This window comes from Siphateles boraxobius, unplaced genomic scaffold (assembly GCF_051911475.1).
Source record: "Siphateles boraxobius isolate OS27281-9 unplaced genomic scaffold, OSU_SipBor_1 8, whole genome shotgun sequence".
Classification (NCBI taxonomy): Eukaryota; Metazoa; Chordata; class Actinopteri; order Cypriniformes; family Leuciscidae; genus Siphateles; species Siphateles boraxobius.
In genome coordinates this window covers 3,852,366-3,872,567 of record NW_027509208.1, presented here as the reverse complement: position 1 = coordinate 3,872,567, position 20,202 = coordinate 3,852,366, and the positions used below count along the sequence as shown (strand labels likewise).

General features: G+C 38.9%; 1 protein-coding gene across 3 annotated transcripts in view; it reads right to left on the bottom strand.

Annotated features, from left to right (window-relative positions):
- Window positions 1–20,202, bottom strand: part of hmcn1 (hemicentin 1) — a 113,155-nt gene that overhangs the window by 13,239 nt on the left and 79,714 nt on the right. For all 3 annotated transcript variants that reach the window (XM_077220048.1, XM_077220047.1, XM_077220049.1), the window contains exons 58-85: window positions 19,978–20,139; window positions 19,756–19,869; window positions 19,365–19,567; window positions 19,051–19,132; window positions 17,619–17,750; window positions 17,385–17,534; window positions 17,150–17,309; window positions 16,884–17,008; window positions 16,597–16,780; window positions 15,161–15,258; window positions 14,781–15,059; window positions 14,507–14,703; window positions 14,293–14,374; window positions 14,060–14,196; window positions 13,482–13,623; window positions 8,007–8,151; window positions 7,800–7,927; window positions 4,064–4,220; window positions 3,785–3,906; window positions 3,146–3,310; window positions 2,946–3,053; window positions 2,623–2,760; window positions 2,237–2,371; window positions 1,880–2,149; window positions 1,040–1,230; window positions 759–972; window positions 491–625; window positions 213–403 (exon numbers count right to left, since the gene is read on the bottom strand). In XM_077220048.1, the coding sequence (XP_077076163.1) occupies window positions 213–403; window positions 491–625; window positions 759–972; window positions 1,040–1,230; window positions 1,880–2,149; window positions 2,237–2,371; window positions 2,623–2,760; window positions 2,946–3,053; window positions 3,146–3,310; window positions 3,785–3,906; window positions 4,064–4,220; window positions 7,800–7,927; window positions 8,007–8,151; window positions 13,482–13,623; window positions 14,060–14,196; window positions 14,293–14,374; window positions 14,507–14,703; window positions 14,781–15,059; window positions 15,161–15,258; window positions 16,597–16,780; window positions 16,884–17,008; window positions 17,150–17,309; window positions 17,385–17,534; window positions 17,619–17,750; window positions 19,051–19,132; window positions 19,365–19,567; window positions 19,756–19,869; window positions 19,978–20,139 (4,346 nt within the window). The remainder of the gene's footprint in view (window positions 1–212; window positions 404–490; window positions 626–758; window positions 973–1,039; window positions 1,231–1,879; window positions 2,150–2,236; window positions 2,372–2,622; window positions 2,761–2,945; window positions 3,054–3,145; window positions 3,311–3,784; window positions 3,907–4,063; window positions 4,221–7,799; window positions 7,928–8,006; window positions 8,152–13,481; window positions 13,624–14,059; window positions 14,197–14,292; window positions 14,375–14,506; window positions 14,704–14,780; window positions 15,060–15,160; window positions 15,259–16,596; window positions 16,781–16,883; window positions 17,009–17,149; window positions 17,310–17,384; window positions 17,535–17,618; window positions 17,751–19,050; window positions 19,133–19,364; window positions 19,568–19,755; window positions 19,870–19,977; window positions 20,140–20,202) is intronic.

The window sequence follows — 20,202 nt, the reverse complement described above, 5'->3', positions numbered from 1 at the left end:
CTTGCTTTGATATGATTAGCATTCTGTTGCAAAAGTTACGGAAATATATCTTCTGGAACTACATAGGGGTGAGTAAAAAATGAATACTTTGATTTTTGGATGAATCATCCCTTTAAAACATATAAATGCAGAGCAGATTATATGCTTTCATTTGTGCAGTTGTATCTGCAACTGTAGTGTGCAGTCAGGACTGTTGTGCTGTGTTTGTGTACCACTGTGCTGTAGATGGCTAGAGATCCGTTGTCAAGTTGACGGATTCGATTGCTTATCTGGATATTGATGCCCTTTTTGCTCCACTGGATGGTGGGCAGAGGGTCTCCTCGCACCTCACAGTTAAGTATGGCATTCCCTCCCAGGTTCTCAATGTGATTTGAATGAACATCTCCGTCTATTATTGGTGGTTCTGGAGAAATTGGACAAGAGATTCAAGTTTTTCACAATGGACAAGCAGAATAGGTCATCATTTAATTGAAGATTACCAGATGTATACCTTTAACATAGACAGATCCCAGAGATTTGATGGATCCCACGCTGTTCTCAGCCATGCAGGAATAAGTGCCTGAGTCGTCTTTACTCACACGCTCAATAACAAGCTCACTGTGGCCATTAATACGACCATACTGGGCTGTTGGCAGAAACAATATTTTCCTGAAACTCACATAACAGCCTATTGACACATGCAGCATAACTAAAGGTGCAGAACTACAGAGATGCAAATTGGGGATATCTGTAGGCTCAATTTGAGGGATTATCTATACCAGGGATGATATTGTTGTTGAATGCCCACGTGATCTTGGGTGAAGGGATGCCGGTGACGCCGCAGGTCAGCAGGAGGCGCTCTCCCTTGTTGAGAGCCACATCCCCAAGGAGCTCATTGAAGACTGGATGTGTGTGGATGGACAAATCAATGGTGCGACTGTCCTGCCCAATTGAGTTGGTTCCAACACACGTGTAACTTCCAGAATCCTCAGGCTACATACACAAACTGTCACAATTTGTAAACACTCTGAATGCAAGCAGTTTATAGATTGGGACTCACCTGTGCAGTGTCTATGAGCAGCTCTCCTGTGGGGAGGATTGTGTATTCTCCAGTGGTTTCGATAAGTGCAATATCATCTTTCTCCCAAGTGATGGTGGGCTGTGGGACCCCATCTGCCACACAGGTCAACAAAGCTTGGGTGTTCTCCACCACCGACACCTCTGACTCTCCAACACGGATGGAAGGAGGTACTAAGGTAGAGAGGGAGAAGAAATAAATAATTAAATGTATGACATTATTATTATTATAATTCATATTAATCATGAGACAAATTTAAACAAAAATCCTTATTAATATTATTATTAATCACATAAATCAAATAATTATTAAAAATGATTAAAACATTCTATTTATAAAAGTTATTCTACTGGATCATCATGATTATTATTCACATACAACATTAAATAAATTATAATTACTAATAACATCAACTAATTAAAAAAAAAAAAAATATATATATATATATATATATATATATATTCTACCAACATTCTGCTTAATATTCTACCAATATTCTACTTGACAAAAGTTCTTCTTCAAGATAATCATGATTGTTATTATTACTATTTATCACATAAATCATAAAATAAATTATTATTGCTATTATTATTAATAACATAAACAAATTATTATAATAAAAAAATCTACCAATGTTAATAAAAAAAATTATAATACAAAATAAAAGTTACTCTACCAGATGATCAATGCACTAAACAATATTATCAGTCAATTATAATATGTAAATATTCGTCCATCCATCCAATTTTCCCCTAAATCACTCTGTATAGTGAAGCCATTTATTCAAACCAGTCTATCTATTTCAGTATCCCACTGACTCACTGTGTACAGTTAGGCTCATCTCAAGACTGCTGGTTCCAGCCACATTCGCAGCAGTGCAGGTGTATCTGCCTGTGTCTCCAGGTTGGGAAAAGGCGATCTGCAGCGCCCCTGTGCTGAGGACCCGGTGGTGCACAGAATCACTCAGTGGCTGCCCGTCCTTGTACCAGGTGATCGAAGGAGTGGGGAAACCCTCTGAGTGGCATTGCAGAGTTACAGATGCATCTAGTGCCACAGTGTACACCCTTATGTCTGATGTTATGACAGGGGGCACTGCAAGAGAAGTGAAACTTATAACATTTGAGAGACCATTTCCTACAGACATCTTCATTTTCCTTACAGCCTATGTGTGAGCCTAACCTTGCACTCTGAGTTTGGTTTTCCCCAGTGCAGTGCCTGCTGGATTCTGAGCCACACACATGTAGGTTCCAGAATCCTCAACTCTGGCTTTAGATATCTGCAGACCACCATTGGGGAGCACTGTAAAACCACCTCCTGATGATGAATGGTATTAAGTTGTCAAATTATTTAAAGGGAAATTAAATTAATCAATTCATAATTAAACATTACATTTTAAATAATAATTACAACCATTCAAAAGTTTAGGGTCAGTAAGATTTTTTTTTTAAAGAAAGATTAAATTAAATTTCATTAAATTGATTCAAAGTTACAGTAAAGTCTTTACTTTACCAGTTACCCCCCCTGTAAGTCACTTATCTCCATGGCATGCCAGATTTTGCTTTCACCTGCGGTAAAAATGTTGATGCCCTCTTTCTGCCAGGTAATAGTTGGGTGAGGGGAGCCCGTTGCTCTGCAGGGCAGGGTCACATGATTGTTCAAAATCACATCCAGTGTTGATGGGTGTGACTGTATCACAGGAAGTTCTGTAAAATGTAAATGCATACAATTATTAATTGCATAAATATCCAAATTACAAAAATGGTATAGAGAGAAATGAATGTGGAGCCACACATGGACATTTGTTATTTGTCATCTTATTAGACAAAAATAAATTTAAGAGGCATATTTAAAAGCATGATATGTTTAAGTGTTTCTGCATATCTTATACCGTGTACTGTGAGCTGAACGTGTCGGTGTGCGGTGCCTGCATCATTCTTGGCCACACAAGAGTAACGGCCTGAGTGACTCAGATCTGCAGCTGTGATCTCAAGAGGACCTGAGAGAAACCAAGGAAATAGAAATGTAACATTTAGATTAACTTCAAACATCAATTGTTCCTTTTTTTCACTATAACTACATAAAGCTAACCTGACGGTAGTATCGTATAGCCCTCTCCCTCTTTAGCTAGTCTCAATCCGTCTTTGCTCCAGTATAGGACAGGATGAGGCACTCCGGATGCAGTGCAGCCAATGACCACTGGGGACAGTCTGCTCACCACAAGCTCTGTGGCCTCATCAGCAATAGAAGGAGGAACTGTAGAAGGGAATGAATATTACTTCCTCTTGAAATGCACACGTTGGCTGCGTCCGAAATCGCATACTTCCCTACTATGTATGAAAAACAGTATGTACCAAAAAAGTATGTCTGAATTCACAGTACCCATAAAAGACTAGGCTAAAAGTAACCAAATGACCTATTTCTTCCAGCGAGATTCTGGAGTGTGCATATGTTGGACACTTTATTATCCCATGAGGCCACAGGAGAGTAGTGCGAATAGTAGTGAAGTGACACTGGTAGGTCACATGACAGTGACAACAAGCCAAATATAGTATATCCGGATCACAGTCATACTATACACAATCATACTATATAGAAATATAACATACTTTTTAGCTCCTGCAGAGTAAATACTTTTGTACTCAAAATAAGCACATACTTAAAAAAGTATGGAATTTCGGATGGAACCACACATGTAAATGGATGTCATATATGGCAATACGGATTCACCATGTATAGTCAGCTGAATTTCTCTGCTCTCCTGGCCTGCCTCATTGGATACAACACACTTGTACAGCGCTGTGTCCTCTACTGTCGGTGCGATGACAACCAGAGAGCCTGAAGACAAAAGCCTGAGGACAGATTACAAACTGATTACCTGGATACAAACATGAATCTGTGCAATGTTGAGCATCAAGGTCATATTGTGTCCCAAACCAGGAGTAATGCTCATTTGGTTGATGTTACAGTAAGAGGAGATAAGAGGAGAGGGAGGAAACCTGGCTGAACCTGTACATATTCTGGTTCTGGTCAGTGTTAAGGGCTTGGGTGTTTTTGGTCCAGCTGACTGAGGGTTTGGGGATGCCAGTGGCCTCACAGGATAGCGTGGTCTGGACGTTCACCGTCACAGTGATGTTAGTTGGACCCTCGGCAATGGAGGGTGGCACTAGAGAAGGAGAGAATATTTGTGCTTACTGTATATTAGGACATTTGCTTGGACAAAGAGCCAATATATGAAACAGTTATAAAAAAAACAGTAGCTCAAACAGTAGAGCATGATGCTAGCAATACCAAGGGAATGCATGAACTGAATTCAGTGCTAATTGCTTTGGATAAAAGCGTCTGCCAAATGCATGAATGTGTAAATGTACATGAAAAGACTGAAAATACAGGACTGAAAATAAAGACTGTAAGCTTTAGATCAGTAGTTCCCAAAGTGGATGCCGTGACAACTGGCTAGGGGTGCCACAGAATCTCAGCTTTTTCCCAACTTGAACAGTAATGGCGCTTTTCCACTGCATGGTACGGCTCGGTATGGCTCAGTACGGCGCGGCGCGTTTCGGCTCGCTTTGCTTTTCCACTGCGTGTTACGACTCGGCTCGGTTCGCTTTAGCTCGGTTGCTTTTCCACTGCAGTTAGTACCGCTTCAAAGTGGGATTATGACTGATCGTTATAGTTTATCCGCTCCTCGGCAACCAACAAGAGGAATGTCTGCGCTTCTCGTCCACTGACCACGATTCAGCCATTTCTTTTTTGGAAGTTTTTATTCTTCAAGCAAGTCAAGCAAGTAGTTTTAAAACAGGTGCTACAGCGGTGGCTGTTACTGGCTATTTAAATCTAGCAGGTTTGATATCTCGCAAATACAATGACGCTGACAGTGACGATTCTGTCTGTCTGACCAATCTGTGATCTACAGTGCTTCCACGTCACACTTTAGTATCGGTACGGTACGCTTGGAACCTCAACAGAGAGCGAGCCATACCGTACCGTACCATGCAGTGGAAAAGCGCCACAAGTGAGCCGTGCCGAGCCGAGCCGAGCCGTACCGTACCATGCAGTGGAAAAGCGCCAAAGCGTGCCGTACCGTACCGAACCGTACCATGCAGTGGAAAAGCGCCATAAAATAACCATCCTATCATATAATATTTTTTATAGTATATATTTAGAAAATATATAAAAACACCAACATAATATGAGCATGTCCAATCGGATATAAATAAGCGAAACAACAATGATATATTTCATTCATATTTAAAGTTTAAATCGCCCCACCACTCAGCTCTGCCCTCTGTACTGGTGCGCGCTCAGTTTTATATATCACACAGAGATTGACAGGATAGGGCAAAGATGCGCTAGCGTTCTCATCCCTGGGATACGTAAAAAACAAAAAACGCAGCGCCTGTCAATGGCGCACGATCTACGAGTTGCACTATCCTTGATCTACCCCCGTTTATCAAGAGGTTGTACTCGCAAAAGCAGGCACATGTATCCCATAAAAATGCCCGCAACCCAGTTCCATGCACAGATATTTTAGTTTCACTTTTTTAAGTTAGAAGGTCAGGTTTGAACAAAGCAAATGAGAAACTAAAGAAAAAATGTAATTGGAGTCTGTTATTAGCTATTATTGAAATACACTTGTCTGTTAACTATGAGTTGACAGTTTGAACGTTTTTGTTCACTTTTATTTATTTTGAAGATCTGAGGTGAATTGTTGCTTTCAGTACGGATATAAAATACAAAACATTATATTCAAACTCACACAGACGCGTTTAACATTAAATAAAGCACATAAACAGTACCTGAGATTATCATACTTTCTGTTGTTTTTCCAGCCGCGAAGTTGCAGAAATAGAATATTTGTAAAATAGAATCATCGCGTGTCGCGGCTGGTTAGGACAAAAACTCTGATTAACATGAAAAATATACCTTTTATCGTGTGTCGCGGCGTGTCTGGTTAGGACACGGTGTTAGGCCTATGTCTGTTGTAATGCATTCATAATAAATTCATGCTGCTGTTTATGCTTCCATTTGTTGTTTGCTCCACTGGATTTAATTTTACATATGGGACAAAATCACTATAAAGTGCCTTTGGTGTCCTCCTCAGAATCACTCAGTCATCATGAACAATGCAAAATAATGAAATTCTGAGGTTTTATGATAAATCCACAAACATTTACACACATAGAAGTACAATGATAAATCTCTTGAAATGTGTTTTTCTCATTTTATACCATTTTCTTTGATTGGATGTATGTGACTTTGGCATGTTGCACACGCTGCTCAGCTAACTTCAGTGGGTGTAAAAAGTGGTTAAATGACAAAAAATTTAAAAAAAAATTTTTATATTCTTATTTCTCTCAAGTTGTTTTATAAAACAAGTCAATTTGATCATTTAAATGCTATTCTCATAATAATATTAAACATATGTATGTACCGTGGGTGCCATGGGAAAAAAAAATGCTACAAAGGGGTGCCATGCTTTCAAAAAGTTTGGGAACCAATGCTGTAGATATAGTGAGTTGATTAGTTCTAACTGTTATCTTGTGTTAAACAAGCAGTTCAAAACTCATTTGTTTGCGATTTGAACTAGATTAATCAGAGCTGGCTTCAGACTGCGCTCAGCACGGGGCATTTATTTTCAATGGGTGGGCACTAGGTATGGGGACTTTTTTTCGGATATCAGATATCCTATATTTATTATTGCTACTGCCTTTTCTGTTAGCTATTACCATGAAGTGATGCAACCCATACAATAAACACATAAACCATTACACATTGTTGCAAGACGTGCAACTCTTAAGAAATTTGATTAAATAAGGGTTAAATAGGCCTATACAAAAAAATTGCAAGACCGACTCTGACCACAGCTTTATTATAAACAAAGCTAACGAACATGCACACAGTCTCTCACTGACAGGATAGTAGTTTAACTGCTATCTCACTGGCGGAAGAGAGAAAAACAGCTACACATCTTTATTCTGCTTTGCTCTAACATAAGCGTGCGTTTACAGTAGCCTACCATTAAAAAAGCATCATGTAGTTACCTTTATCAAAACAGTTTATCAGTTTTCATATGTTTGCTTTGTTTTGAATGCAGTCAGGAATCTCGCGCCAACTGAAAGTCATTTCATTCATGTAGGCTATTAACGTGCAAGTGATTGGGGGGGCGGCAGGTGGGTTTTCTCACAGCGCCACACTGTGGTTTTAGGTCGGCTTTATTATATTTTCAGCTAATAAGCAGTTTGTAGACATATATTTTTATTATTTCTCACTGAAATGTGAATTAAATTAAACTGATATTATTTTGTAAATTATATCATAATTCAATTTAGGGGGATTATAAAAGACATTTGGGGGGGCATTGCCCCCTAATGCCCCCCCCCATACCGCCGGCACTGATATTAATTAAGTTGTAGGGTTGTGTTTCAGTACAGCAAAAAATAGCTAATTTCTCTTTTTAGTTTTCATTTTAAATTTAGTTTAAGTATTAGTAATTTTGTTATGTGGTTTTGTCATTTTTATTTTTCATATATATTTTGCCAAAGCAAAATGCCTAATTTTCATTTAAGCTTTTTTTAAAAAGTTTTTCATCTAATATTTATATTTTATTTAATTTCAGCTTTATTTTGTTTATCAAAACGTATTTTTAATAGTTTTTAGATTTAGTTACAATAACTACACTGTTTTTTTTAATCATATTTAATATATGTACAATTACAGTATTGCATGTATTGCTTAAACTTACCATAAACCTGAAGATCTACTCTCTTGCGCTCTGTTCCCGCCTGGTTGGTGGCCATGCAAAGGTAGCGACCCGTATCGGTCACCTGGGCTGAGAAGATGTGGAGTGAACCATCTTCACCAAACCTGTATCTAAACGTATAGGGCGTTTGTTATTTCCCATGAACACAATTGAGTTATGAAATGCTTTGAAGTGATCTGTGCTGCTGACCTGGGATTGTTTCCTGCCAGGTTGGATCCATGCTTCCTCCAGGTAATGCGTGGGGTGGGTACTCCATTCACAACACACTCCAGAACCACTGATTGATTAATATGAACCAACACAGACTGAGGACCAGCCTTTATTGTGGGAGGGGCTGAAGAGAGAATGTATAAATTAGCATATTAGCTCATTCACATAAGCAGTGCTTTAAGTGGCCCAAAAGAGGTGCCGGTACTCTATTATTAATTTTCGTTTTTCTTTTTTTTGCTGACTCCCCTCCTCCCCTGGGGTAACAACAACTATATTGAAGGTTTTTTTTATATATATATATATATATATATATATATATATAGTCAACAGACGACCTTATAAACAATAATTTAATTGTGGATTTGCTTGAGCTAGAAAGAGCTACTGAACATAAATAAAATGTGCAAAAGGGTATTGAAAACATTTTGAACAAAATGTAGGCAACATGAAATAAATTATAAAACATAATAACATAACCATAGAACAGTAGAACATAAACATGAGTCTTGCTATGGTTCATTCATTTCTTTACCCGTTTCACACTCCCTCTCCTGACCACGTTGAGTTGACACCATGATTGACACATGGACACTTATAATGGATTGACGGCTCGATCGGACTAAAAAACCCTCATGTAAACACCTTAATCGATCCGATTGAGCTCGATCCGAATGACATTTCGATCGGATTGAAAGGGGTCGTTCATCCCTTATGTAATCCAATCGAGAGAACATGTAAACACTTGATTGAAAACCGAAACTGAAAGGACTGCACATGTGCAATGACGTTAAATAAACATAATGAGTAGCCTATAACGCGCGGAACGAGCTGTTTTTCCTGTTGAATAAAGTGTCATATTAATAAGCTTCCCGTCATTCTAAAATTCTCATTTTACTCGCGCGTATGTGAAGTGAAGCAGGACAACGTCCCACCAGTCCTTGTTGTGGATTCTCATCCACAGACGCCTGGTTTTGGCCGCGGGGAGGGGCATTTTTACTTCGTGATCAGCGCGGCAAAACGGTTAATATGCTCTAAATTATGACCAGAAACGAATTAATACTACGTCTAATGTTTAAAACAAATAAAGAACAATAGAGGAGAATATTTATGCGCGAACAGCGGGAAACTCTGTATATTCGTGCAGTTTGTGCATGTCAAAAAATCAGATCCGATTTGAAACTTGTGACATATAAACGCTCATAACAACCCGATTACTTTATTTATCATTCATGTAAACACCTTGTTCAGATTCATCAATCGTATTGATTTCATTCCGATTGAGTCCATGTAAACGTAGCTACTGACAGCGGCAAAAGCGACGCATGCTCTTTTCACTTGTAAAACTCAAGGGTGTATGGGTAATGTAGTCTCTGCTCTCGGTGGGACGAATTAGGAAGCGTGCATTGTTAAGGGCGCTCTGAAAAGCGACAGCGCAGCCAAAGGATTAAAACAGATGTGCATTAAAACAGCGGTGACGAGCGCGTCGGAGCTGTGGTCCTACACGCCGGGACGAACGACATCAGGCTGCGGCAGACGGAGGTTCTGAAGAAGGACTACAGAAGCCTGATCGAGACGGTTCACAGCACATCGCCTGAAGCAACGATCATCGTGTCTGGACCGCTTCCCACGTACCGACTAGGACAAGAAAGGTTCAGTAGATTATTTGCTCTAAATGAATGGTTAATGTCATGGTGTAATGAACAGAAACTGCTCTTTGTAAATAATTGGAATCTGTTCTGGGAGCGACCTAGGCTCTACCGCGCTGATGGCCTGCACCCCAGCAGAATCGGAGCGGCTGTTCTGTCGGACAACATCTCCAAGACGTTACACACCATATGACTAGTAAGTCAAAGTCCAAATCACAGTCTTTGCTGTCCCAACTTAATTGATATAAGTAGTGTAGAACATTATATAGAAACTGTGTCTATTCCTCGCTTAGTGAGGCCAAACAATAAATCTAGTGTAGGATCTAGCAAAAATCTTATTGTAATTAAACCAGAAAATCTAAATATCAGTGAACAAAAACAATTTCTAAAGCTAGGTCTTCTAAACATTAGATCGCTCACACCTAAGGCGGTTATTGTAAATGAAATGGTCACAGATAATAGTTTCGATGTACTTTGCCTTACTGAAACCTGGCTTAAACCAAATGATTATTTCGGTCTAAATGAGTCCACTCCACCAGGATACTGTTATAAGCATGAGCCCCGTCTGATCGGTCGTGGCGGCGGTGTTGCAACAATCTATAGAGATATTCTTAATGTTACTCAGAAAACAGGTCACAGGTTTAATTCGTTTGAAGTACTTGTGCTAAATGTTACGCTCTTAGATGCAAGAAACAAATCCATATTATCTCTAGCCTTGGCTACCCTATATAGACCTCCAGGGCCCTATGCTGATTTCCTAAAAGAGTTTGCATACTTTCTCTCAGATCTATTGGTCAATGTCGATAAAGCAATAATTGTTGGAGACTTTAACATACACGTAGATAATACAAATGATGCGTTAGGGACTGCGTTTACAGATTTATTAAACTCCTTTGGGGTCACGCAAAACGTCAGTGGTCCCACTCATCGTCTAAATCATACACTAGATTTAATTATATCATATGGAACCAATCCAACTGATATAAATATTATACCGCAAAGTGATGATCTCACTGATCATTACATGGTAACTTGTATAATACGTACTGCTGAAATTTGTCACGTTGCGCAACGTTATCGACCAGGCAGAACAATCCTTCCAACCACTATAGATAGATTCTCAAATAGCTTACCTGATCTATCTCAGCTGCGCAGTGCACCCAAACAAACAGATGAACTAGAGGAAATGACTAGCAGTTTGAGCACCATGTTCTCTAGTACACTAGATATTGTTGCACCAATTAGATTAAAAAAGGTAAGAGAGAAAACTAAAGCACCATGGTACAACAGTGCTACGCATGCAATCAAGAGAGAAACTCGTAACTTAGAGCGTAAATGGAAACAAACTAATTTAGAGGTCTTTAGAATCGCGTGGAAAGACAGTATGTCACGTTATAAAAAGGCTCTAAAAGCAGCAAGGGCTGAGCATCTCCGCAAACTAATAGAAAATAACCAAAATAATCCAAGGTTTTTATTCAACACCGTGGCTAGACTAACAAATAAACAAACATCACCAGAGCAAAATATTCCATTACAATATAGTAGTAATGATTTTATGAATTACTTCAATGAGAAAATAGAAAGCATCCGAAACACAATTGTAAATATACAATCCTCTATGATGTCTTATGATTCAGCCTCAATTATGGCCCCTCTAGAACAACTACACCGCTTTACAACTATAGGACAGGAAGAGCTAAATAAACTTATCATTGCATCGAAACCAACAACATGTTTATTAGATCCAATACCCACTAAACTACTGAAAGAAGTGTTACCTGTAGTCGAAGAGCCTCTTCTTAATATTATTAACTCGTCTTTATTTTTAGGTCATGTTCCAAAAATATTCAAGCTGGCAGTAATAAAACCTCTCATTAAGAAACCGCAATTAGATCCAAATAACTTAGCAAATTACAGACCCATCTCAAATCTTCCATTTATGTCTAAAATACTAGAAAAAATTGTGTCCGCTCAATTGTGCTCTTTCTTACAAGAAAATGATATCTATGAAAAATTCCAGTCGGGATTCAGACCGCATCATAGCACAGAAACTGCGCTAGTTAAAATTACAAATGATTTACTTTTAGCTTCTGACCAAGGCTGTATCTCAATACTAGTTCTACTCGATCTAAGCGCTGCGTTCGACACTATCGATCATAAAATACTCCTGGATCGACTACAAAACTACACTGGTGTTCAGGGACAGGCATTAAGCTGGTTTAGATCTTACTTATCAGACCGTTACCATTTTGTCTGTCTAAATGGGGAAAAATCAAAGATAACGTCAGTAGACTATGGAGTGCCGCAAGGATCGGTGTTAGGCCCTCTGCTATTCTCAATATATATGCTGCCACTTGGTAATATTATAAGAAAACATGGAATTAATTTCCACTGTTATGCTGATGACACTCAATTATATATCTCATCACGACCAGATGAAAACACTAACTTATCTAAATTGACAGAGTGTCTAAATGATATAAAATGCTGGATGACGTGTAATTTCCTGCTATTAAATTCAGATAAAACGGAGGTACTACTTATTGGTCCAAAAAACTACCCACAAAATCCCTTACAATACAACTTTAATTTAGAAGGATGTCCTGTTACTTTATCCACTACAGTAAAAGACCTGGGTGTTATACTAGACCGCAACTTGACTTTCGAAAATCATATTTCATATATTACAAGAACAGCCTTTTTCCACCTTAGAAACATTGCTAAGCTACGCAACATGCTATCTGTTTCTGATGCAGAAAAGTTAGTTCATGCATTCATGACCTCGAGACTAGATTACTGTAATGCTTTATTAGCTGGCTGTCCTACATCCTCAATCAACAAGCTACAGTTAGTGCAAAATGCAGCTGCTAGAGTTCTTACTAGATCAAGAAAATATGATCATATAACACCTATTTTATCATCTCTACACTGGTTACCTATTAAGTTACGTATCAATTACAAAGTATTCCTACTGACCTATAAAGCCCTAAATGGTTTAGCTCCTGTGTATTTAACAGACCTTCTATCGCCATACAATCCATCGCGCTCTTTAAGATCACTAAATTCGAGGCTTCTGGTCATTCCTAGGATATCTAAGTCCACTAAAGGAGGGAGGGCGTTCTCGCATTTAGCTCCTAAACTCTGGAATAGCCTTCCTGATATTGTACGAGACTCAGACTCGCTGTCCCAGTTTAAAACTAGATTAAAGACGCATCTCTTTAACCAAGCATTCACTTAATGCTTAACCTTTGATACTGCTGAATCAGTTCGAATGCATTAACATTATGAACATCAGCTATGCTAATTATTTCCCATCTGCCTTTCTGCTGTTATCTCGGGACGCTAGTCCCGAGGTAAATAGCGTTCGTCAGCTCCAGTTTGTATCCAGCCTCTCACGGAGACTTCAGATGCCCCAACGCCTGTGAAGAGACGACTCGACGCCTGTGAAGAGACGACTCAAAGCCGGCGATATGTTATGCCATAAATTAATACTTGATTAACTAACTGTATTTTTCTATGTACATTTCCGAAATGCAATTTCTGTAAAGCTGCTTTGAGACAATGTGTATTGTGAAAAGCGCTATACAAATAAATTTGAATTGAATTGAATGTGCAAATGAGCGTACCGGTACGTTAAAAGCACGTTCTGGGCGCACAGAGAGGTGGCGGTACGCTCAAGAGCTATATTTGGAAGTGGCGGTACTGAGTACCGGCGCGTACCGGCCCACTTAAAGCACTGCACATAAGTAACCCCACAATTTTCCTCAGGAACACAGGAGCCTTAATGTGTATAGAAATTGCTGGTCACCATTGACACTAAGGTTGAAGTGGCGTCTGGTTTCTCCAGCAACATTGCTGGCCACACAAGTGTACTGGGCACCATCTCTCAGCTCTGCATTGTTGATCTGCAGGTAACGACCGCTGGACAAAACACGCACTCGTGGAGACATCTGAAGAAAACATTGTAAAAGCTATTTAGCTACCTGATTTAGTGTCAGATTAAAAAAAGAATAAGAAATTAATACTTTTGTTTAGCAAGGATGCATTAAATTGATCAAAAGTGACAGTAAAAACATTTATCATGTTACAAAAGATTTCTATTTCAAATATATGCTGTTCTTTTGAAACAGAACGATTGGTTACAACATTGATAATAAGAAATTTTTCTTGAGAACCAAATCAGCATGTTACAATGTTTTCTGAAGGATCGTGAAGACTGGAGTAATGGCAGCTGAAATTATAAAATCTATAGAAGAGGGGGGGGGGGGGGGGGTTATAAAACTAAATAGTCACTTAACCACATTCAATATTTGTATAAACAGGAAAACCTCTAGAAATAAATTAAAAAAAACTCAAAAAATAAAAAATACTGTTTCCATCGGATACCTCCAGTGGTGCTCCATCTTTAAGCCAAGTGAGAGTTGGAGGTGGAACTGCATCTGATTTACATTCAAGGATCACCTGTCTGTTTTGCAGGACAGACACATCTTGTAAAATTGTGTCTCCAGCGATGTTGGGTGGCACTGTTGGAAAAAATTATCGTTTAGCAAATTACTGTAAATGAGGTGAAATTTTATGTTGATTTGATGGGAAACTTTGTAATTGCTTTTAAGACTCACCATGTACTCTGACTAGAAACTCTTTATCATCATCTCCAGCCGGGCTGGTGGCCAAACAGGTGTATCTTCCAGTGTTCTCCACCTTTCCAAAGATGGGAGATAACACAACATGATTTAGGAACATGTGACGCTTGTGTCACATTGATCAGCATGGGAGAAAAGATAGGAGCAAGAATACTTCTACCCATTTTGACAGCACATTTGTAGTTTTTACCTGAGCAGAAGCAACTCTGAGCACCTCTCCATCTCTGAGAAGCCGTATGCTGTCTGTCTGAGGCAGCGGTCGCCCATCCTTCAGCCAGGTCAGTGTTGGTAAAGGTATGCCGTCAGCTTCACAAACCAGCTCCAAGACATGATTCACAACCACAGAGATCTCAGCAGGCACACCAGAGCCATTGATCCGTGGTGGGTCTGAGAGAGGGGATAGATGTCAATGAGTCTGTGACAGTCACTTTGGTCTTGTTTTATTTTGTCGTACTTTCTCTCACCCAGTACTTTGAGGCTGAAGTGGCGGCTTGCGTCTCCAGCTTGATTATGTGCAGTACAGGTGTAGCGTCCGGTGTTGTTGATGCTCACATGGGAAATCTGCAGGGTGGTGTTTTGGTTGAGGATTGACAGGTGAGCATCTTTAGGCAATGCAGCACCATTTCTTAGCCAAGTAATGGTTGGACTGGGTGTCCCATCTGAAATGCAGATGAAAGAGACCGTATTTCCTCTCACAATTGTTACTTCTTCTGTGCTGCCCGCCCCGTCCAAACTTGGTGGAACTGAGAAGAATGACACAGTAAATGTATGGGGGTTTAATACTTCATGGCATTATCATATTCCTACATTTTATCTCTAAAAATGCACAGGCAAGTTAACTCACCATACACCTGAAGGTTGTATTGTCTGTTGTCCACTCCAGCTCTGTTGGAGGCCACACAAGTATAGCTCCCACCATCTGAAACCTGTGCACGAGCAATGCTAAAACCAAAAATGACAATCAGATGCCGAGCGTTTAATGCCATCAGCTCCATTCATAGCGGGATATTGTAAGACTGAAAAAACTGGAAGAACTGGAAGAGAGGGCAACTCTCTGAGAAAAGAAAATAAATTAACATTTGAACTCTCTCTTGTGAAGTTAGATGCAAGTCTCACCTCAGAATACATCTCTTTCCCTCTTCCCTCACTCCTTTCTCTCTCATGCTGAGATCATCAAAATTCACCCAAAAATCTATATGGTTTAATGTGAATTTTAATCCTACAGTTTTATACATGTTTGGTATCATTTGAAATGTCTCAGTGCGACTGGTACAAATGTCTCATTCCCAAAGAAGTAAACCAAAAGGTAATAAAGTTCTTAAGAGTTTAGAGATAACTAGCACACAGAGGAGGGTAAAATCTAAATGCAAATTCCCATTGTTAGCAAATTTTCCATGTGAAAGAAGTTTCTGTCTATATAAAGAAATGCAGCAAGAGGCTCAGGGTGATTCTGTAACTCAAATTAGCCCATAATGTTGAAGGATCTCAAAGACTTTATGTATTTTCTCAAAATGTCGGGTTTAACCTTCATCTTTTACTCTTTATCTCTGAGCTTTTGATGTTATTGTATTGATTATCTTTGAACCGATTATAAAATTGGCATGATACATTTACCTGACATAATAAATTGTTATTTTATTCAGACTGACTCTGAATTTGTTTTCCCAAGTAGACTAAACGGATTTGTATATTACCGCAAGTTTCGCGTTAGATTAGTGACGACTAATATTTGGATCAGCTGTTGGTCAGCTTATATCTGTAATAGTGGCCATACGTCTACTGAAGTAAACTTTACTTTAATTTCAAGTGTATGCAACCATGGGGGGTATACCAAAGTATCTTTGATTGTGTAAGCATGAATGCGACCAATCTCTTGGTATATAGCAATTACCTTCACATATAACAGAACACAAAAATTAACTTGTGTTCTAAAGATGAATGAGTCTTTACGGGTTTGGAACAACTTAAGGGTGATTAAAAGATGATAGAATTTTCATTTTTAAGTGATGTAACACTAAAATACAAAAAAAAAAAAAAATTGAGAAAAGCACAAAAGTAAATATATATAAAAGCTACTCGGTAACTCAAATTAATATATACTATAATACTATATAAATAATACTAAAATAAATATTAAATTATTAAATAAATTTGAAATAAAAATAGCTTGTAAAATGTAAGACTTCATCTCAAATTTAAAGAAATTAGGCAAGGTATGGCTTAGAAAAAATTATTTCCCAAACTGCGATCATCATGATTTAAACATGTTAGATCTCTTACCGGAGGACCTGGCCAGCAGACAGCAGGCGGATCTGAGACGATATTGGAAGCGGCAGACTGTTCTTTAGCCAGTTGAGCTGTGGAGGTGGAGAACCACTAGCTACACACTCTATATTTATTGAACTGTCCAGCACCGCGGTCAGTTCCTTGGCAGCAGGTCCGTTGCCCTGGATAAGAGGAGGAACTGGGAACAGGACATGCAGCTATCAAATGTTTGGGAAAATACTACTGCTGTGTAGTGAAAAATTATGTTCCCCTTCTCGCACTCATGTAAAGATACAACTCACCATATACATTCAGGCTGAATATTCGGTCTTCCTCTCCGGCCTGATTGGTGGCCACACATGTGTATTTTCCACTGTCGGATATGTGGATGGCTGTCACAGTCAGTGTGCTGCCATCCGTGCCAATTCTGAGGAAAGGTTGACTTACGTTCACCCTTATGACTTGTGTTGTCTCATTACCAAGAGAATCATTATGCAAAAGTACTATGCAGAGAATACACTGGATAGTTTTACAGCATAATGGCACAAAAATCTAACAATGCTCTTACTTGATGTTCTTCTGGGCAGTTCTGCTAAGTGTCTTTCCATCCTTCAGCCACTGGATCACAGGGGTTGGAGTTCCTTCAGCACGGCACACAAGCTGGATGCTGTCATTCAGCAGAACACTCATCTCACTAGGTAACTCAGATCCTACAATGATTGGTGGGACTAAAGAACAGACAATACAGATGGTAATTTGGTAAAACTACTAGATGCATGTGTGTTTAATAAATACTTCTGTACCTTGTATTGTAAGAAGGTAGTTTTTGCGGGCCTTGCCCTCCACATTGGACGCCAAACAGGTGTAAGTGCCGCTGTCAGATAACTGTGAGCGGGCAATCTGCAGCTTACTGCCCCCGGACAGGATATGCATATCCACAGACTCTGAATTCTCTAGAAATACAATAAAAACAAGCATAATTTGACTTTAAAATGTGAAATGTAAAGCTTAAGTGATCTGTAGATCATCTATCTCACCAATCACTCTGCCGTTCATCAACCAGGTGAGCGAGGGAGGAGGGATCCCTGAAGCATCACAGGCGAAGGTGACAGGATTACTGATGGTTTCCACCACACGCTCCACTGCTGGGCCGTCCAGCCGTGGGGGAACTGCATGTCATAATGTCAAAGTGTGAAGAACACCATAATTGTAGCTCTATGCTGTAATACTAGAGGTCTATCCGATCAAATTTCTTCCGCGCGGGATTAAATATCTGATTGAAAGACGGTAGCGGTCTGTAACTCTACTGGTCTACTTTGGACGGGAGTGGGCGGTCCGGCCGCCAACTTCCTTTGACAACACCGTGTTCGCACTTTACTTGAAATGAACACAAATTTTTACAGTGGTGGTGTTCACACAGTAACAAGTTCCCTGCCCTGAGCAACCTGGCAAGATGTGTTCTTTGCATCCCTGCTACAAGCGCAGCTTCAGAGAGAACATTCAGCCTTTGTGGTCAGATTTTGGAGATATGTAGGCTACTGAAACTGTCGTCAGTCAGTGAAATTCTGTTCTTGCATGGATGTTTGTTTGTTTTTTAAATGTATTTGCATCACAGCTAGTAAGCCAACAGTTTTCGTTTATTCATATTCTTGGTTTAGAATTTAAGTATTTAATTCAGCCTATTTTTCGTTTATTATTATTGACAGGTTTTTTTTACTGTGTTGACAGTAAAATATGGTAAAAGAATTCTGAATCATGATAAGGCAAATAAAAATACCAAATAAAATTCTTGTATAGCCAACATTTCATTTTTGTTATCCCCAATCACTCTGTATTTTTAGGGGAAATTTAAATGTGAGACTCTAAAAACGAGATCTAAATTCAACAGGATCAGTCGGGTCGGGAAAAAACTTATTCTAAGCAGACAGCGGGTGAACACTGTGAATTTTAAACAGGAGCAGACAAAAAAAACAATCCCGTGAGACCTCTATATCATACTTAATATAACATGACCCAAAATAAATAAGAGTTTTTTTTTTGTTTAAAGCAGCATGAGGTAAATCTTTTCAACTAGATATTAAGAAAAGTTTCTTGAGCACCAAATTAGAGTCATGCGACACTTAAGACTGGAGTAATGACTGCTGAAGATTTCCGCTTTGCCATCAGAGGAATAAATTACAATTTAAAATGTTATATTAAAATTGGCATATAATACATTTTTAATAATTTAATCATTAATTCATTTATTTGAATATTAATTGAATTAATATAAACATTTTAAATCAATAATTTAAATTGTAATAATATTTCACAAATTTAATGTTTTTTGATCAAATAAATGGAGCCTTGTTAAGCATAAGATATTTGTTTTCTAAAAAACACACACACACACACACACACACACACACACACACACACACACACACACACACTTTTAAGTATATACACACTGCAGTTCCTGTTTCTCACCATGGATGTTGAGATGAAAGTTCTTGTCCACTTGACCTGCTACATTTGTGGCCTTACAGACATACTGCCCAGTATCTGACAACTGAGAGAAAGAGTGATTTAAACTTCTTGAAACAAACTTTTTACTTTATTTTCTGAAGTAAATGTGAGTAGTGCTTGCACATGCATATGCAGTACAAAATTCACCACCATGAATTGGTTGCTAGGTGGCTGCTCACTGGCCTATTATATTTTTTTTCACTCATTTTATCATTACCAATATCAGACATCCAATTCACTTCATCCAAAGCACCTGCTAATTTTCTCACACACACCTCTGTTTCTCTTAGTTCCAGCATTTGTCCATCAGCCAGTATGCGCAGATTAGCAGTCTCAGTGATAGACCGTCCATTCTTGTACCAGGTAATGATGGGAGGAGGCACTGCATTAGATTCACACTCCAAAGTAACAGATTTGCCCACCAGTACATTTAACACCACTGGAAGATCCCCACTGCTGTGTCTGATACTGGGGGGGACTGGGAAACCAGATACCAGTAAATTAGATCAGTGACTTCCAGAAATGTTGAAATATTAAAAATGTGGTTAGTCATATTAAAACAAAGATTGTCTGCCATACTTCACCAAATATTTTTGCAGAGACATGTTTCACTCCAGTTTTATAACAAGCAAATATAAAACACTAAAAAAAACTGTACATACTGACCATATACTGTAAGATAAATTATTTTTTGAGCTTCTCCTGCTGGGTTCATGGCCACACAGTTGTATTTCCCACCGTCAGACATCTTTGCTTTCAGGATCTGGAGAGTACGACCACCTAGACAGAGAATGAGAGTAAGAGGTGGAGTAGAGGAAGAGAGATTTTTGTGTAATATGTATACAGTGAACACTATGTAGTCCCTCTATAATGTGTCAGCATGTGTACCAGGGATTATGAGTGCATTGGTGCTGGCCTGTACAGGTCTCCTGTCTTTGAACCAGCTGAGGGTGGGAGGTGGGAGTCCAGTGGCCTCACAGTTTAGAGATATGAAATTATTCACCACCACAGTCACATTCTCCTCTCTGATGCCCACAATAGAGGGAGACACTGACAACAAACACAAACAAACATGATATCACCAATAATTAGTTATAAGAGTGAAGAGTGAAA